The sequence below is a fragment of the Ruditapes philippinarum genome, unplaced genomic scaffold (assembly GCF_026571515.1).
Source record: "Ruditapes philippinarum isolate M1 unplaced genomic scaffold, ASM2657151v2 ctg2760_1_1_1_1, whole genome shotgun sequence".
Classification (NCBI taxonomy): Eukaryota; Metazoa; Mollusca; class Bivalvia; order Venerida; family Veneridae; genus Ruditapes; species Ruditapes philippinarum.
In genome coordinates this window covers 38,505-55,628 of record NW_026866332.1, presented here as the reverse complement: position 1 = coordinate 55,628, position 17,124 = coordinate 38,505, and the positions used below count along the sequence as shown (strand labels likewise).

At 31.3% G+C, this 17,124-nt stretch overlaps 1 protein-coding gene across 2 annotated transcripts; it reads right to left on the bottom strand.

The window, feature by feature from the left end:
* Positions 1 to 400: 400 nt before the first annotated feature.
* LOC132732186 (invertebrate-type lysozyme-like) lies at positions 401 to 15,551 on the bottom strand. Of its 2 annotated transcripts, none has more exons than XM_060718568.1 (4): positions 15,236 to 15,551; positions 14,107 to 14,195; positions 13,459 to 13,579; positions 401 to 2,345 (listed from the first exon to the last, which is right to left on the bottom strand). In XM_060718568.1, the coding sequence occupies exons 1-4, from the start codon at positions 15,363 to 15,365 to the stop codon at positions 2,137 to 2,139; spliced, it is 549 nt and encodes a 182-aa protein (XP_060574551.1). In that variant the 5' UTR covers positions 15,366 to 15,551; the 3' UTR covers positions 401 to 2,136. The 2 variants fall into 2 exon arrangements, with proteins under 2 accessions (XP_060574551.1, XP_060574550.1); XM_060718567.1 differs by lacking the exon at positions 401 to 2,345 and adding an exon at positions 11,825 to 12,097 and having other exon boundaries at positions 15,236 to 15,547.
* Between the last annotated feature and the right edge of the window lie 1,573 nt (positions 15,552 to 17,124).

Here is a 17,124-nt window from a genome sequence, read left to right as displayed (position 1 = left end):
CATCAGTTTTATAAACAAATTATAACTTTCTGTCATATAATCTTTCCCGGAATCTAAATTAGGTATGCTCTCTTTCAAAGACAAGTGCTTATAAATATGGTGATACACATGTCTTTAGAAAAGTAAAACATGTAAAAAATTTACGATATTATGTTATTTGAGCCGCGTCACGACAAAACCAAAATAATGAGTTTGCGACCAGTAGGGATCCAGACCAGCCTGCGCATCCGCTCAGTCTGATCAGGATCCATGCTGTTCGCAATCAGTTTCTCTACTTGTTATAGGGTTTGTTAGCGAACAGTATGGATCCTGATCAGACTGCGCCGATGCGCAGGCTGGTCTGGATCCATGCTGGTCGCAAACCCACTATGTTGTTATTGTCATGACGCGGCTCATTTTATAAACGTCATTTTTTTCTGAAGAAAACTATTAAAATGTCGAAAGCTAAATCCACCCAAATGGCCTGCCATAGTAGACCTTGGTACGATAACAACGGATAAATTGACGTACGCGTTCCTGACATTTTGCTTCTAACCTTTGACCAACTACATTTTTTTCAACATGACGAGGTATGTTACTACAGGGGAAAAAAATGAAATATCGCCAATAATAGTAATCAGCCATCTGACAACTTCAGTTATGGCATCTATCAAATTTGTAATTCAAGGGGAGAAAGCACGGGTAAAATGCTTTCAATGTCTTATAAGAGTTATGCAGATTTTTTATGCAATTTACAATTTAACATAAAGAAAAATATATTAGATTGAAGAAGTCGTAGTTTCAATTGCCGTATTGAATTAAAATGTCTTATCCAAAGGGAAATAAGAGAATAAAAACTTCTGTAATATATTAATTGTATCTAACTAAGATATCATTATTTTCTGCTAGAATCATAGTAATATAAAATTCAAAGGATCTGAGTAACACGATTTCCATTGCAAATTTCAGCACAGAAAAGCCATCGAAATAGTGGTGGTATTATTTTGGTTTTAAAGAGACTTTATAGGAAAATGAATTTCAAAAATTAGAAATCACTTTCACATAATCATATGGATAGAGCCGAATAGAAAACAAAATATACCATTTGATACCTTAAAAGTGATGAAAAAGATCGGTTTGATGACACGTGCAGAGAATAAAAGTAAGAGTATTAGGAAACATTACGATAATTTAATGAAGTGAAGACAAATGAAAATAAACACCAGTTAATGTTAAAAAAAAAGGGGTAGGCCTAATATAAATCTTTAATGGAAATAAGCACAATAGGCATAAACTGATAAAGATCACAGGAACTGAAGCCGTTTACAGTCAAAGGTCATGTGGTTTTTGGATATACTTTTCCAAGACAAAAGTATTCCTATGCAGGAGTTTTATGACTAATTTAAGAACTTATCAAATAACATTACCACTATATCAGATACAGGAAGCGAGAATTACTGCGATAACCAGATGGTGATACTATTTTCGTGGAATTAGATTATGTAATTACAACTGATGAAGTGGGTCATGCAATAAGGAGTTTGGAACGACGCACGGGAGGCGGGAGTGATGACCTAATCAATGGGTTTTGAATTTATTAAATAATTGATCCCAAATTATGATTTTATTGCTCCATAAATCACTGTTTGGTGTTCGGATGCGAGGAGTTATATCATCCGGTAAGGTTTTAACTTTGTCGTTAATTCGTCTTTAGTTCTGATTGTTATATTCATGATCACGCGTTAATAGTATAGCCAAATTAATTTATTACAGTGTGTATGAAAATGGTTTTTAATTACTTAACAGTACTTTTATTTTGTCAACTTTCAAACATTATAGTACATTATTCAATTACGTTCATCTTAAAAAATAAATATACCTCAACGCTAGAATTATCCGCTACTGATTTGATTATAATGATAACCTATAATCGAGTGAGTATTTTTTAACATTTCGTTTGCTAGACGGTTAGACCCAAAGCTGATTAAATCGTCGTCATCAGTGTGGGCAAATATTCTATTTTATATGAAGATCATGTCTTGTATTGTGAAATCGAAATCCTTAAGCAGGGAAAATCCATTAACAAGGTCAGAGTCGGTTGGATAAAATATTGTAGTCAATAAATTCTTGCTCATACATTGATAAATTCATTGTCAATTATTTGACGCCTTTACACCCGGGGACCTGTTGCACAGCATACCAGAAATCCATTGTTCTCGGGTTGTTACATCCGTTGGGACCGCCGATATAATCACGTGACACCCCTTCGCACGTGAGTTCACAGCGATATTCCTCTAAATACATTTGCATATAATTCTGCATACACTGTGATGCACATTTAATGTTGTCTGAACATTCCTTCCAGCCTGAAATATAACACATAACCTATAAATGAAATGTCTTCAAAAAATTTTAATTCAAAAGAAAGAAAAGGATAAATTAGATTGTTCACAAGTGATGACTTGGCTTTTCTACATATATTCGAAGTTAATTATCATGACAAAACTTAATCATCAGGCATCAAGTTAAAGTATCCAACACGTATAATATTATGTGACTTAGATAACATAACATCAAAGTAAAACACACATTTTTGTTGAATTGAGGTATCTGTACAGCTATGGGAGAGCTTCTATCTCGGTCTGAAACTAAACATATACTGGAGGGATCTGCTGTTTTCAAAATCAGTTGACTCTCTTTTAGTGAACATAACTAGACCATGCGGTATCGAATTATGAAGTATCCGCAAAATTCTTCTCTCAAGCACATTCGTCTGTAATGATAGGTTTTGATAACCAAAGAACCATTCAACCATAAAATATGTCTTTGAGCATTCAAGTCTGAGATGTGGGCTTTAAGGGAACGAATGTCGAGAAAACCTATGTACACACTTAAATCAGGGTCCAAGTTTTCGAATGGATGTTCCCAATAGAAAGCACATTTCTAACGCAGCCTGTACATTTCTTCTTAATTAAAGCAACTTGTTTATTTTGGCGTTGTCTGCAGCAAAATTGACTTAACTTCAAACCATCATGGGCCGGACTCGAAATATACCCTGACGCAGACCAAACCCTGTTACAGACGACGTTAGACTTTGATTTCTAAATGTGTTCTTGAAATTTGAGGTAGAGGTCAGGGTATTGCACGTGACATAATGCCTTATCATCATGGTGATCTTTGTAAACTTTTGTGCCAAGAATTTCAAAAACCCTTACTTGATAAAAAAAGCTATGGATCGGGCACAAAATATATCCTATAACACCTAAAGTATGACCTTGACCTTAAACATTTGTGGTAAGTAATTTCAAAATCCATTGATCTATGAAAATGTTATGGATCTGACAAAAATATACCCTACAACAAACCATGTTAAGCTTTGACCTCCAATTGAGATCTTGGCCTTGGAGGTAGGCGTTTGTGTGTCGTTATTGTTATCATTTGTGCCAAGTATTTTCAAAATCCCTTGACGGATGAAAAATTTATAGACCGGTCACCACATATACCATTCAAAAGACATCTTTAATCCCCGAGTGTGCCCTTGACCTTGGAAATTTGGGCATGGATGTAACGCATGACACCTTGTCTTATTATAATAAACATTTGTGCAAACCTGTTTCAAATTCCTAATAATCCTAGATGAATGGCTTAGTTTCGGACCGTACACTAGTGTGACGGACGGACGGAGAGACACACGGACGAAGCCCATTTATATATTACCCCTTTTCTCCGAAATGGCAGGGGACCATGACTGCATTAAAGGAAGAAACAAGAAAATTATAGGAAACATATACAAGTAGATGATATTGCATTATCGTGTAGAAATAAAAGTTACTAACCAAAATGTACACCAGGAAGCGTCTTACAATTTTCCCCCTGGGCTTGAGATAACGGAATTTACCCAAAATTTGGTAATGATTCCCAATTTTTTTTCCCCCCCAAAACCGCGTTCAAAAGTTTTGAAAAAACCCCCTAAAAAATTTAAAATTAAACACATTTTTAAAAAATTTTTTAAAACTAAAAACCCTATTAAACCCAGTTTTTTATGCTGCCGATCTTGTACCATTTAATTCAAGACGTCCATTCAACAGTTTATCCGTGTTACATTGTTGTTTTCTATTTTGATAATACCACCATCTAATGTTTTATTGTACCTTGACCTCTATCTAAACGTTTGATTTTAGATAGACCAAGCCATGCAAATCTCGGATGATACGAAATAACGTAAAGATTACATTAAAACGAAAACATTTTAAATCTAATGATTAATTGGCATGTACAATAATTGACTTTCCATCACATGTTAACTGATGTTAATCAAATGTAAATGGCTAAGTATGAAACCGATGTTTATCAAATGTATATGGCTAAGTATGAAATCGATGTTAATCAAATGTTTATAGCTAAGTATGAAATCGATTTTAATCAAATGTTTATAGCTAAGTATGAAATCGATGTTAATCAAATGTAAATGGCTAAGTATGAAATCGATGTTATTCAAATGTAAATGGCTAAGTATGAAATCGATGTTAATCAAATGTATATGGCTAAGTATGAAATCGATGTTAATCAAATGTAAATGGCTAAGTATGAAATCGATGTTAATCAAATATAAATGGCTAAGTATGAAATTGATGTTATTCAAATGTATATGTCTAAATATGAAAACGATTTTATTCAAATGTAAATGGCTAAGAATGAAATTGATAGATAAAAGGAAACTTCGCGAAATATAAATATCCTGCTTGTACAAACCAGACATAGACAGCGGAGACAATCCACAGACACCATTCCAGGAGCAAAACTGTAATTTTCCACTCCTTTTTCCTGCGTTTTTGATCCATCTTTAACAATAATAATAATAATAAATAATAATAATAATAATAAATAAATAAATATTAATAATAATAAAAATTATCATTATAATAGTGGTAATGATAATAACAATAATGTTCATTTAGTATGTGTTTTTTTAAATTGCATAAGTAAATTCAAAAAAATAATTTTCTGTTAATTCTAATAGTGTTAGGTACATAACACAATTGTTAAGTGTTACCGAACAAGTTAACACAATATGCTTCATTGATAATTGACTACAAAGTGCCATTACTATACAATAAAACTACCCATTGAAAATATGGCTGATAATAAAACTCAGTTAGAACTATCTTTATTTAACCGAGTTCTCACATTGCCTCTCATGATTATAGGATGTCTTGGTAATACTTTGTAGTTCATATGACAGGTAAATTATAGAGTTTAAAAACTTTTCCCTCACCATAATGTGATGGAATTCGTTCATATTTAGTCTTCCCACGACAACCGCTAAACATGCTCAATATAGAACACAAAATAAAAACCTATCATCTTAAAAGTTATTCACTGACCAACTTGAATGATAGAACTGTTAAGATTTGTCTAACGCGGTAATATTTAGGATACAAATGTACAATTATGATGATCAATGTGGACAGTTGTTCTTCTAAAAACGTCTTCTTACGTACGGTTAACTGGCAACGTCCACACTTGCCTTTTCCAATGTAACTGGTTAAATACAACAAACATGCCGTTCTTAAATATAGTTGTCAGGTTTATACAAAAGAAATATTGTTGTGTAAGAAAAATGTATGATTGTTCTTACTTGAATTTTGATGCATAATCAACATTGTTCCTGGTACCATTTTGTCATCAGTGTTCGCTAAAGAGGTTTTCATTGTACCAAATAAAACGAGACTGACCAGACATAGCAGAGTCACGTGTTTAAAATCCGCCATTGTCTGCCTGAAACTCGCTGTGTCTGAGTAATCCCTTTTTTGAAAATCTTAAATCTTTAAAAAAAACTACATGTTTAACTTTATTAAGCGAATTTTATAAAACCAGGAAGCCTTACCTTTGATAAAACAATTAACTTTTATAGAATACAGAAAGAAAATTGTATACCTTTGTGACAAGGATGTTAAAGGCGGTTCAATACGCTTTGGAGAACATATCTAACTTCAAAAGATAAATTTTAATGAATACTTAAAAAAAGTACGAAAGTACGAATATAATGAATGAAATAGTAAAACATTGTATTTCCCCACAAATTGTAAACTAACAATTGTTGTTTAATATTTGCTACAATACATTATGGGAAGGAAGATACACGAGTCATTCAATTAAAGTGACACTATGTACATTAAATTCAAAATGGTGAGTGCACAGGTAAATATCAAAATAACTTTACAATTTTTCATAATTGTTTTCAATTTTTGTATTCCTCGTCACAAAAAATGATCTGATTCAATAGCTCACGTGACACACTAAAGTTCTATAACTATTCCTCGTGATCTATGGGTAACGTGCAATTGATAAAAAGAGTGAGACAAGCTTTCTTATTTTATTTTAGACAGTTTCTATATATTATCCATATTATTGATTTTTAAGCATCATCTTTTAAAATGAAATATATTTCTAATGCAGTTCAACCTAACAATGAAAAATGAGCATAATATCACTTTGTCACAATATGAAATATTTACTTTAAGCAAACTTATTGGTTTCTGTATACTTTTGATTACATTGATGTACATCATATTCAATTTAATTAAAACTAATTCAAATAATTAATTATTATTAAATTATAGGGAAATTTATTACAAAAGATAATGATCCAGATTTTTTTATTAAATTAAAATTTATTAAATTCATTCATTCATTCATTTCATTCATTCATTTCCAGTCTTATCTATATACAACATTATAAAAAAACATGTATATTAATCATTCTATCAGAATTAATAAGGTAAACTGAATATCTAAATTATAACAGCACACACATAAAAAAAATAGGAATTAGGCATAGCAAATGTTAAACAAAATTATACACGGCTACTACATGTATTAGAATATTTCAGAAAGTAATTTTAGTGACCTGAGAAATTGATTAAAAGTTGTAATTTATTATTTGTTCCCCAATTTTTTTTCTATATACCTTAATGACTTTAAGAAGAGCCATTTGTCTCGGTAATAATTCAAAAGGCAATTGATATTTTAAAACATTGACGGACAATGTCCTTAACATATTTAAAATTGTACTGTATTATTATATGCCCGACGACCACACTGTCATTTATAAGAGAAAACGAATTTTTCAAAAATTTACTTAAATGATTTTAATCTGTAATTGTTTAGAATGGAAAATGACCGTGACTATTTCTAAAACTAAGATTATTGTGTTACGGAACCAATAAACCAAGAAAACTTTAAATATCCATTTAGGAGGTTTAAAATATTGAAAATAAGTTAAAGATTATAAGTATTTTAGGTATTCTCTTTTCTTCATCGGGTAGTTTTATGCTCGATAAACTGTTTGGCAAGCCCGGGGGAAAATTTAAAGGGAAATTTGCACCTTCGGGTATAAGGGAAATCTACAATTTGGATTCCATTTTGATAGATATTCCAATTAAAATTTTCCCGATCAAAACATTTTTTCAAATATTGACATATAATTGTGAGGTCTGGGGTCCCAAAAATCTAGAAAATGTTTTAAAAGAATGTTACAGATTTTTTTAGAAAAAATATTTAAAAGAAAAAAGAGAAACCCCACTTTAAAACAAGGGGAATTAATGGGGGAATTTGGAGAATACCCAAACTTGAAATGGGAAATTTAAATCGAAAAATGATTAAATTTTTGGGTAAACTATTATAAAAGTAATACAACGAAAAATTCTCACTTTTGTTAAAATAAATATCCCCTAAAACTCTACGGGTTAAAATACAAGTGGTTAAACCACATAAAACATTTTAAAACCCCAAACGGGCCCATAAAATATATTTGGACTTTTATAAAAAATGGGCCCCTAAAAACCATCTTAAAAAGAAATGAAAAAAGGGAAATTAATTTTGTAAAATTTTCGTAAAAAAAAGGGCCCACATTTCGGGGCTTGAAAATTCATCTTAAGGTTAAAAAATTTATAGGCTTTTTAAAAAAGGGATATATCTTTTAAAGAAATATCAAAAATAAAATTGCCAAAAAAATTCAAAAGGGTTTTCACTCTTTTCCTTTTTTTGGGGACCGGGAATCAAAAATTCCCTGTTGAAATGGGAAAGGTGGGCAACTCTTTTTCTTCCATTTTGGAAGGCGCGAAAAATTTGCAATTCTTCGATTTTAAATAAAAGGTCGGTAAATAAATTTTCACTAAATAAATAGTGTTTTTTCCTTTTTCTGTCTTAAAAGGAAACGATACATCCCAATTTATTTTTTTCAGTAGCCAAATTTAAAGGGGAAAATTACTCGTATTATCAACTTCTTAAAAATATTGTATTTTTAGCACGTTCTATTATTGAATATTTTAAGTCTAATAGCTAGAACAAGAACGGCTTTACGATTTTCTAAGTTAAATCCAAATGAATTCAAGTTCTACCTAATTTTCATATATTGCTCCCTGACTATCTTAAAAACGAACGATTTAATATCTATAGCCTTTCTTAGCAGTTGTAAATATTTGCAATATCGTAGTATTGTTTATGTACGTGAAAATCGTGCAGCTGTAGTGACGTATTAGTATTTTCTCACGCCACCTGATATTCCTTTGCATTAGTTTACATTAGTATGTATGATAATTTAATAAATAACTATACAATTGATAGAAGAAATAATAACAAAATTTGTTAATTTTTTTTATAAATATCGTAATGCTCTACTACTCTCTTTTGTTACACCTTCTCTAGATGTTTACATATATACTTTATGACATACATATATGTACATGTACTTACTATTTATCAATTAATCATAAATGTATATTTTGAAACAATAAACAACATTGCAGCAATTTTTGACAATATAATTACTATGCCCATGTGATGAAAATAACGTTTCAAGTAGAATTTATATTAAGTATCATGCTACCCACTCTTTAATTTATGTTAATCAGTCATATTGTTACTATTGTGACGTGGCTTCTATTTTATGACCACATCCGTGTTATTTGTGCCGTGTGGCGGCTGTAAAAAGTCTCCCCGTACATTTAATCAATGATGTTATATTTTCGATCCTTGAAGATCGTTCAGCACGACATTATTGTTGTGCTTGTGGTATTTTTAGTTTCAACTTTTCGGCATTTTCTAGTTGGGTGGTTCCAATATTCCAACTTGAATAATGTTGAATCACCCTTAGGATATGTTGCCTGCTTTTTAAATTTGTCTTTTGACGTCTTATCTGTGATACGCAGGCTTCATAACCTCTGATCCCCTTTCAAAATTCCATTTTATTTATTTCCGCCCATTGTTTTCTCGTTTAGGGCACACGCTTTTTATTACTTGGGGACCATACGCCGCTTTTCATGGAATGGCACGGAAGTGTCACATTGAAGGTTCCATGATAACCGCCGTATGAACACATCTGCGGATGTTTCTAAATTCAAAATTTTACTATTTCACGTTTAAATGTTGAATTCTGCTTAAGCCGGTGCTAGGGGGCGTGGACGGTAACTTGCACTTTCCAGTACCGTCCATGAACAGGCTCAATCAAACCGAGCCTGCAACATTTTCAATTTTGCCGTGTTGGGCTTTCTTTAGGGATTCTATATTTATCTATTCTAATAAAAGTGATTGTTGTTGTTGTTGTTGTACAGGTGATAAAATACCAAATCACTTTATGTCAATTTTAAATTTGAGTATTAAATTTAAACAGTGGGAATGTTTTATCTGTATGTTTTAAAATATATGTAATAATAATGAAATTGTTGCCATTTATATAATTAACTATTTACAGAATAAAAGTTTTATATATCACACAAAGTTTTACATCGTCGGAACGCCACGGGTATCGCTTTCGCTGAACTACACTGAAGATGAAAGTTTCATTGCTCAGTTTTAATATATCACAGCAGGAATTTGCGAGGATTAAAACATTTTCTGGTTGAGAGAATATAAAAACAAATTTAACAGTATCATACATATCATAAAACACATCTACAAATTGAGCCCTCTCATACACAACAAACGTATTTGAGCATATAAAGGATACTTTAGTAAAACACGCATTTCTGTTTCAATGCAATCTTTACAAAACAAAAATATTCAGGTACGTTAAAGATATACTATGCTCATCCTTGAGTAAAGTATTTTACTCACAGAAATTTAGTGAACTCTATGAAATTCTTACTGAATATATGTCTTGTTTGAATAAAAACATGAATAAACTAGGTATGGGAAGCTGTTTTCCTTATAACAGGTCAAGTTTAATTGTCTTTTCTTAAAAAAACTGAAATCACTTTCACACAATCATATTGATATAGCCGATTAGAAAATAAAACATACAATTTGATACTATAAAACTGATGAAGAATAAAAATCTGTAAACAAAGTGATCCCTCGGAAGCATTAATCATAACAAAATTACATAAGAATTGCAGACTCGGTTGCAACATCCCTCACGCCCCCTAGCACCGGCTTGAGCGGTACTCAATTCTCAACACTTAATAGTGCTGGCATCAATGATCCCGAAAGACCAGAAAAATATAACAACACTGAAGTGAAGTACGGGGCAACTTTTTACAGCTGCCAGACAAGTCGGATTTGCTTGATGACTGGTGCTGAGTATAGAAACATTACGATTATTTAATGAAGTGAAGGCAAATAAAATAAGACACCAGTTAATATTAAAATAAAACAATATAAATATTTGATAAACGTTAAACGGAATAGGTGTAAACTGATGCAGACGGGAGAAATTGAAGAGCTTAAAAGGAAACGGTCATGTGATTTTTGGATATTTTTTTTAATAGAAAAACTCAACGAACATATATCTTTGCAAGAATTTCATGACTATTAACTTTAACACTAAAACTGATCCAGAAAACGAGAATGACTGCGATAATCAGTTTTGTTATGATGATCCTATTTTCGCGGAATTAGATTCTGTAATTACGACTGAAGAAGTGCGTTATGTAATAAGGTGTTTTAAATGAAGAAAGGCAGGTGGGAGCGATGACCTCATAAATGAATATTTCATTGAAACATGTGACATCATATCCGGACATCTGCAGGAAATTTTTTATTATAAAATTATTGGAGTGGACATTTCTGCTAATTTATACTCAGACGATATGGTATTATTTATGGACTACAACATGTTAAGATGGCTATAATATTAATGAAATACACAAAGGACTTTGATTTCACAATACAATGCTTATTTATTTGATTCATTTGTTACATAAATTTTAAGTTCCTCTTCTGAACTTTCGGGTTTTACTAAAAACAAAAACATTAAAAGGGTACATTTGAATTTTTACCAAAATAAATAAAATGTAAATGTTAAATTATCACCCGGTAGTGTAGCTCTATATAGGGAATTAGGGCGATATCCATTGTATGTGTTAAAACTGTCAGGTATTTTCTTGAAGTAAAAACTTAAACAATTAAACGTTTAATATTATACAAATTGGATTCGGTAGGGTATTTAAATTTGTCATATTAATTCTGATTGTTATATTCATGATCACGTGTTAATAGGTTAATAGTATAGGCAACTTAATCCTTAAATTTGTTAGACTGTGTATGAAAATGGTTTTTAGAGTGCTTAACATTACTTTTATTTTGACAACTTTCAAACATTATAGTACATTATTCAATTACGTTCATCTTAAGTATACCTCAACGTAAGAATTATTCTCTAATGATGTGAGTATAAAGAAAACCTATTACCGAGTGAGTTTTTTTCAACATTTCGTTGACTAGAACCAAGGTGATTAAACCTTCGTCATCAGTGTAGGCAAATATTCTATTCTATATGAAGCTCAGGTCTTGCATTGTAAAATCGAAATTCTAAAGCAGGGAAAATCCATTAACAAGTTCAGAGTGGGTTGGATTAAATATATTTAGTCAATAAATTTGTGTTCACACATTGATAAATTCATTGTCAATTATTTGACGCCTTTACACCCGGGGACTTCTTGCAGAGCATACCATGATTCTATTGTTCTCGGGTTGTTACAACCGTTTGGACCGCCGTAATAATCACGTGACACCCCCTCGCACGTGAGTTCACAGCGGTATTTCTTTAAATACATTTGCATATAATTCTGAATACACTGTGATGCACATTTAATGTTGTTTGAACATTCCTTCCAGCCTGGAATATAGTACATACATTTTCAATGAAATATCTTAAAAAATAAATTCAAAAGAAAAAAATAAGAAAACTACAACAGCAACAATAACAATAATATACAATATAATAATAATAATAATAACATTATTCTAAGGGCAATGTTTTTTGCATCCAGGTTTGACATTTGGTTACGGTATATTGGATCATTGCTAATTTTTCTTATATCTTTCAATATTTATAAAATAAACTTATACCAAGTTCCAGATGAATATTTGCCTATTTAAATGATTTAAAACGTTCCATTGTAGTTTTCCTGTTATGATTGCAGACATTTTTCAATGCGGCAATATTTCGATAAAAATATGTGTCATGATTTCTGCAAGCATATCAACAAGTGTACAAGAGCTACATTGGAAAAATATTTGTACCACTGGAATCGGAAAATATTTCTATGGAACATGTTGTACGTTTACTCTTTGATTATTGCTAGACCATGCTGTGTCGGCATAAAGTATCCGTAGAACTCTTCTAAAGCACATTATTCTGTAATGAGAGTTTTTGATAAGCAAAGAGCATTCAGTTATAAAATATGTCTTTGAGTAGCCAAGTCTGAGAGGTGATCTTATTATTGTAAACATTTGTGCTAAGTAATTTCAAAATCTATTGATCTATGAAAATGTTATGGACCTGACACAAAATATACCCTATAACAGACCATGTTAAGCTTTGACCTACACGTGTGTCCTTGACCTTGGAGGTAGGCGTCTCTCTGTTGTGCATGGCACTTCGCCTCGATATTGTGAACATTAGTGCCAAATACTTTCAAAATCCTTTGATGGATGAGAAAGGTATGGACAAGACACGACATATACCATCCAACAAACAATGTTGATCTTTAATCACAGTGTGTCTTTGACCTTGGAAACACGGGTATGGATGTCAAGCATGCCACATCGTCTTATTATAATAAACATTTGTGCAAACATGTTTCAAATTGCTTTAATGAATGGCTTAAATATGTACCGGACACAAATGTGTGACAGACGGACAGACAGACGTTCTAACGGGACAGTAATAATGTGGCTACTCTATTGTTCTCTCTATTGTTCTTTTGAGGCACACAAAAGAAAAAATCCACATAAAATCATAACGGAATGAATGACATCAAAGAGAAAGAACAGTAACCTATTGCCCCTCTAGCGACATTAATACTGTCCCGTGAGTGCGGACTGACACGAGGACGGAGCCCAGTTCTAGATTCTCTTTTTTATCCTCCGAAATGGCGGGGTACAATTACTGCCTAAAAAAGGAGTAAAGCAAGAAAATTGGGAAACAGATATAGGTAGATGATAAGAAATTCCTTTAGAAATAAAAGTACTAACCCAAAAGTATACCAGGAAGTGTCTTACAATCTTCCCATTGGGCTTGAGATAGACTGAAGTAGCCACAATGTAATGATATCCCAAATATTTTACACCCAACCGGTTCACAGTTTGACAACTTCTAAAAAATGAAATTAAACACATATTTAAAACTTTAAAACTACAACCATTTGAACGGTTTTTATGCTGCCGATCTTATACCATTTAATTCAAAACGTGCCTTCAACAGTTTATCCGTGTTTCATTTCGATTTTCCATTTTGATATGCTTAAGAAGAATCACATGATTATCACCATCTAAGGTCTATTGTACCATGAACTCTGTCTAAACCTTGGATTTTAGATAGATCAAGCCATGCAAATCTCGGATGATACAAAAAATGTAAAGTTTACGTTAAAACGAAAATATATTAAATATAATGAGTAATTAGCATGCACAATAATTGACTTTCCATAACATTTTAAATGATGTTAATCAAAATGTAAATGACTAAATATGAAATCGTTGAATGGCTAAGTATGAAATCAATGTTAATCAAATGTAAAAAGCTAAGTATGAAATCGCTGTTAATCAAATGTTAATGGCTATGTATGAAATTGATATATAAAGTGAAACTTCGTGAAACCAAAACATCCTGCTTGTACAAACCAGACAAAGACAGCGGAGACAATCGACAGACACCATTCCAGGAGCAAACCTGTAATTTTCCACTCCTTTTTCCTGAGTTTTTGATCCATCTACAACGACAACAACAATAAAAATAAAAATGATAATAATAACAATGTAATAATAATTAAAATAATAATCATTATAATAATAGTAATAATAATGACAATAATACTCATTAAGTACGTTGCTTTTAAATTGCATTAGTAAATTCAAAAACTAATTTTCTGTTTATTCTAATAGTGTTTGGTACATCCCACATTTCTTAAGTGTTAATAACAGTTACCGAACAAATGTACACAATATGTTTCATTGATAATTGACTACAAAGTGCGATAAGTACCCTTTGAAGATATTGTTTATAAACATCCAGCTGTTAATAAAACTCAAAACTATCTTTAATTTACCGAGTTCTAACATTGCCTCTCATTATTATAGTATGTCTCTGTGTCAACTTTTGTAGTTTATATGACACGTAACTTAGGTCGTATTTGTTTTGCAAACTCGAGTGTCGAGTCGCAACACTAGGGCAAAACTAACACCGGGAACGTAACTCTCGCGTGTCAAGAACCTACTCTCCATTTGATGAGGAGTGAGCAAGAACGTGACGTCAGAAAGTGGCGGAAAGCAATGTGAAAGACTTTTGATATGTTATACAATATAGGTCTGGGGTTTCAAAACACTCAAAATATTTTCTGTTGCAATTTGTTTGAGGTTTGGCTGTATTTTGAGCTAGAATGACTGGACTATCAGATGATTTAGTCTTCCCACCACAACCGCTAAGCGTGCTCGATATATAACGCCAAAAAAAAAACAACCCTATCATCTAAAATGTTCACTGACCAACTTGAATGATAAAACAGTAAAGATTTGTCCAAAAACGGTAATATTTAAGATACAAATGTATATGATAATCTTAGGGAGAGTTGTTCTTCTAACAAAGTGTTATTATGCACGGTTAACTGGCAATGTCCACACTTGCCCTTTCCAATGAAACTGGTTAAATACAATAAACATGCCGTTCTTAAATATAGTTGTCAGATAATGAATATAGATATAGTAAAAAAGAAATAATCTTTTTTGTGTTAGAAAAATGTATGATTGTTCTTACTTGAATTTTGATGTATAAACATTGTTCCTGGTACCATTTTGTCATCAATGTTTGCTAAACAGATTTCCATTGTACAAAATAAAACGAGACTGACCAGATATAGCAGAGTCACGTGTTTAAAATCCGCCATTGTTGTGCCTGAAACTCACTGTGTCTGAGTAATCCCTTTTTAAAAAATCCCCCAAAAAACTACATGTATAACTTTATTGAGCGAATTTTATGAAACAAGGAAGCCCTGAAGCCTGGATTTTAAGTTTGCAAAATCAATTTTCATTTATAGAATACAATAAGGAAATTGCATATCTTTGTCAACAATTGTATGACAAGGATGTTAAAGGTGGTTCAATACCTTTATCACTTATATGTTAGATTTAGGGAAAAACATATCTAAAATAAATCTAAATGAATACTTAAAAAAAGTACGAATATAATGAATGAAATAGTAAAAAAAATGTACGGTTATATCCCCACAAATTGTAAACTAACAATTGTTGTTTAATATTTACTACACTACATTAAGGGAAGATATACGAGTCATTCAATTAAAGTGACACTATGTACATTAATTTCAAAATGGTGAGTGCACAGATTAATTTGAAAATAACTTTGCAATATTTATAATTGTTTTCAATTTTGTATTCTACGTCACAAAATATGATCTGATTCATTAACTCACGTGACACACAGAAATTTCTATAAATATTCTTCGTGATCTATGGGTAACGTGCAATTGATAAAAAGATAAAAAGAGTGAGACAAGCTTTTTTTTATTTAAGACACTTTCTATATATTATCCTTATCACTGAATATTTTAGCATCATCTTTTAAAATGAAACATGTATCTAATGCAGTTCAACCTAACAATGAAAAATGAGCATAATGTCACTTTGTCACAACATGAAATATTTACTTTAAGCAAACTTAATCGGTTTTGTTCAATACTTTTTACCTTGACGTACATCAATGTTCAATTTAAAACGAATGCAAATAATTAATTATTTTTAATTTATAGGGAAACTTATCACAAAAGACAATGATCCAGAATTTTTAATTTAATTAAAAATAATAAATTTATTAATTCCAGTCTCATCTATATACAACTTTATATAAAATACATGTATATAATAATTCTATCAGAATTATAAGATACTGAACATCTTAAATATAACAACACAAACATCAAAGATCGGTATGAAACACAGCAAATGTGAAACAAGATTATACATGGCTACTACATGTAGCAGAGTATACTTGTTTCAGTGACTGAGAAATGATTTGTAATTTATACAGGTGATAAATTACCAAATCAATATATGTCAATTTTAAATTTGAGTATCAAAACACTGGATATGTTTTATCGGTATTATTTTGAAATATATGTAATAATAATGAAATTGTTGCCATTTATAAAATTAACTATGTACAGAATAAAAGTTTTATATATTATACAAAGTTTTACATCGTCGGAACTCCACGGGTACCGATTTCGCTGAACTACATATATCATCGAATTAAGTGTATATGTAACGAGTAGACATGGGTTACCAAAAGTTTCATTTCTTAGTTTTAATATATTACAGCAGAATTTGCGAGGATTCTAACGATGTGTGGGTGAGAGAACATGAATACAAATTTATCATTTTCAGACATATAATAAAACACATCTACAAATTAAGCCCTCTCATACAAAACATACGTATTTGAGCATACAAAGGATATTTTAGTAAAACATGCATTTCTGTTTAAATGCAATCTTTACAAAATAAACATATTTCCAGATACAGGTACGTTAAAGATATACTATGCTCATCCTTGAGTAAAGTATGTTAATCACAGAAATTTAGTGAAATCTATGAAATACTTACTGAATATGTCTGTTTGGAATAAAA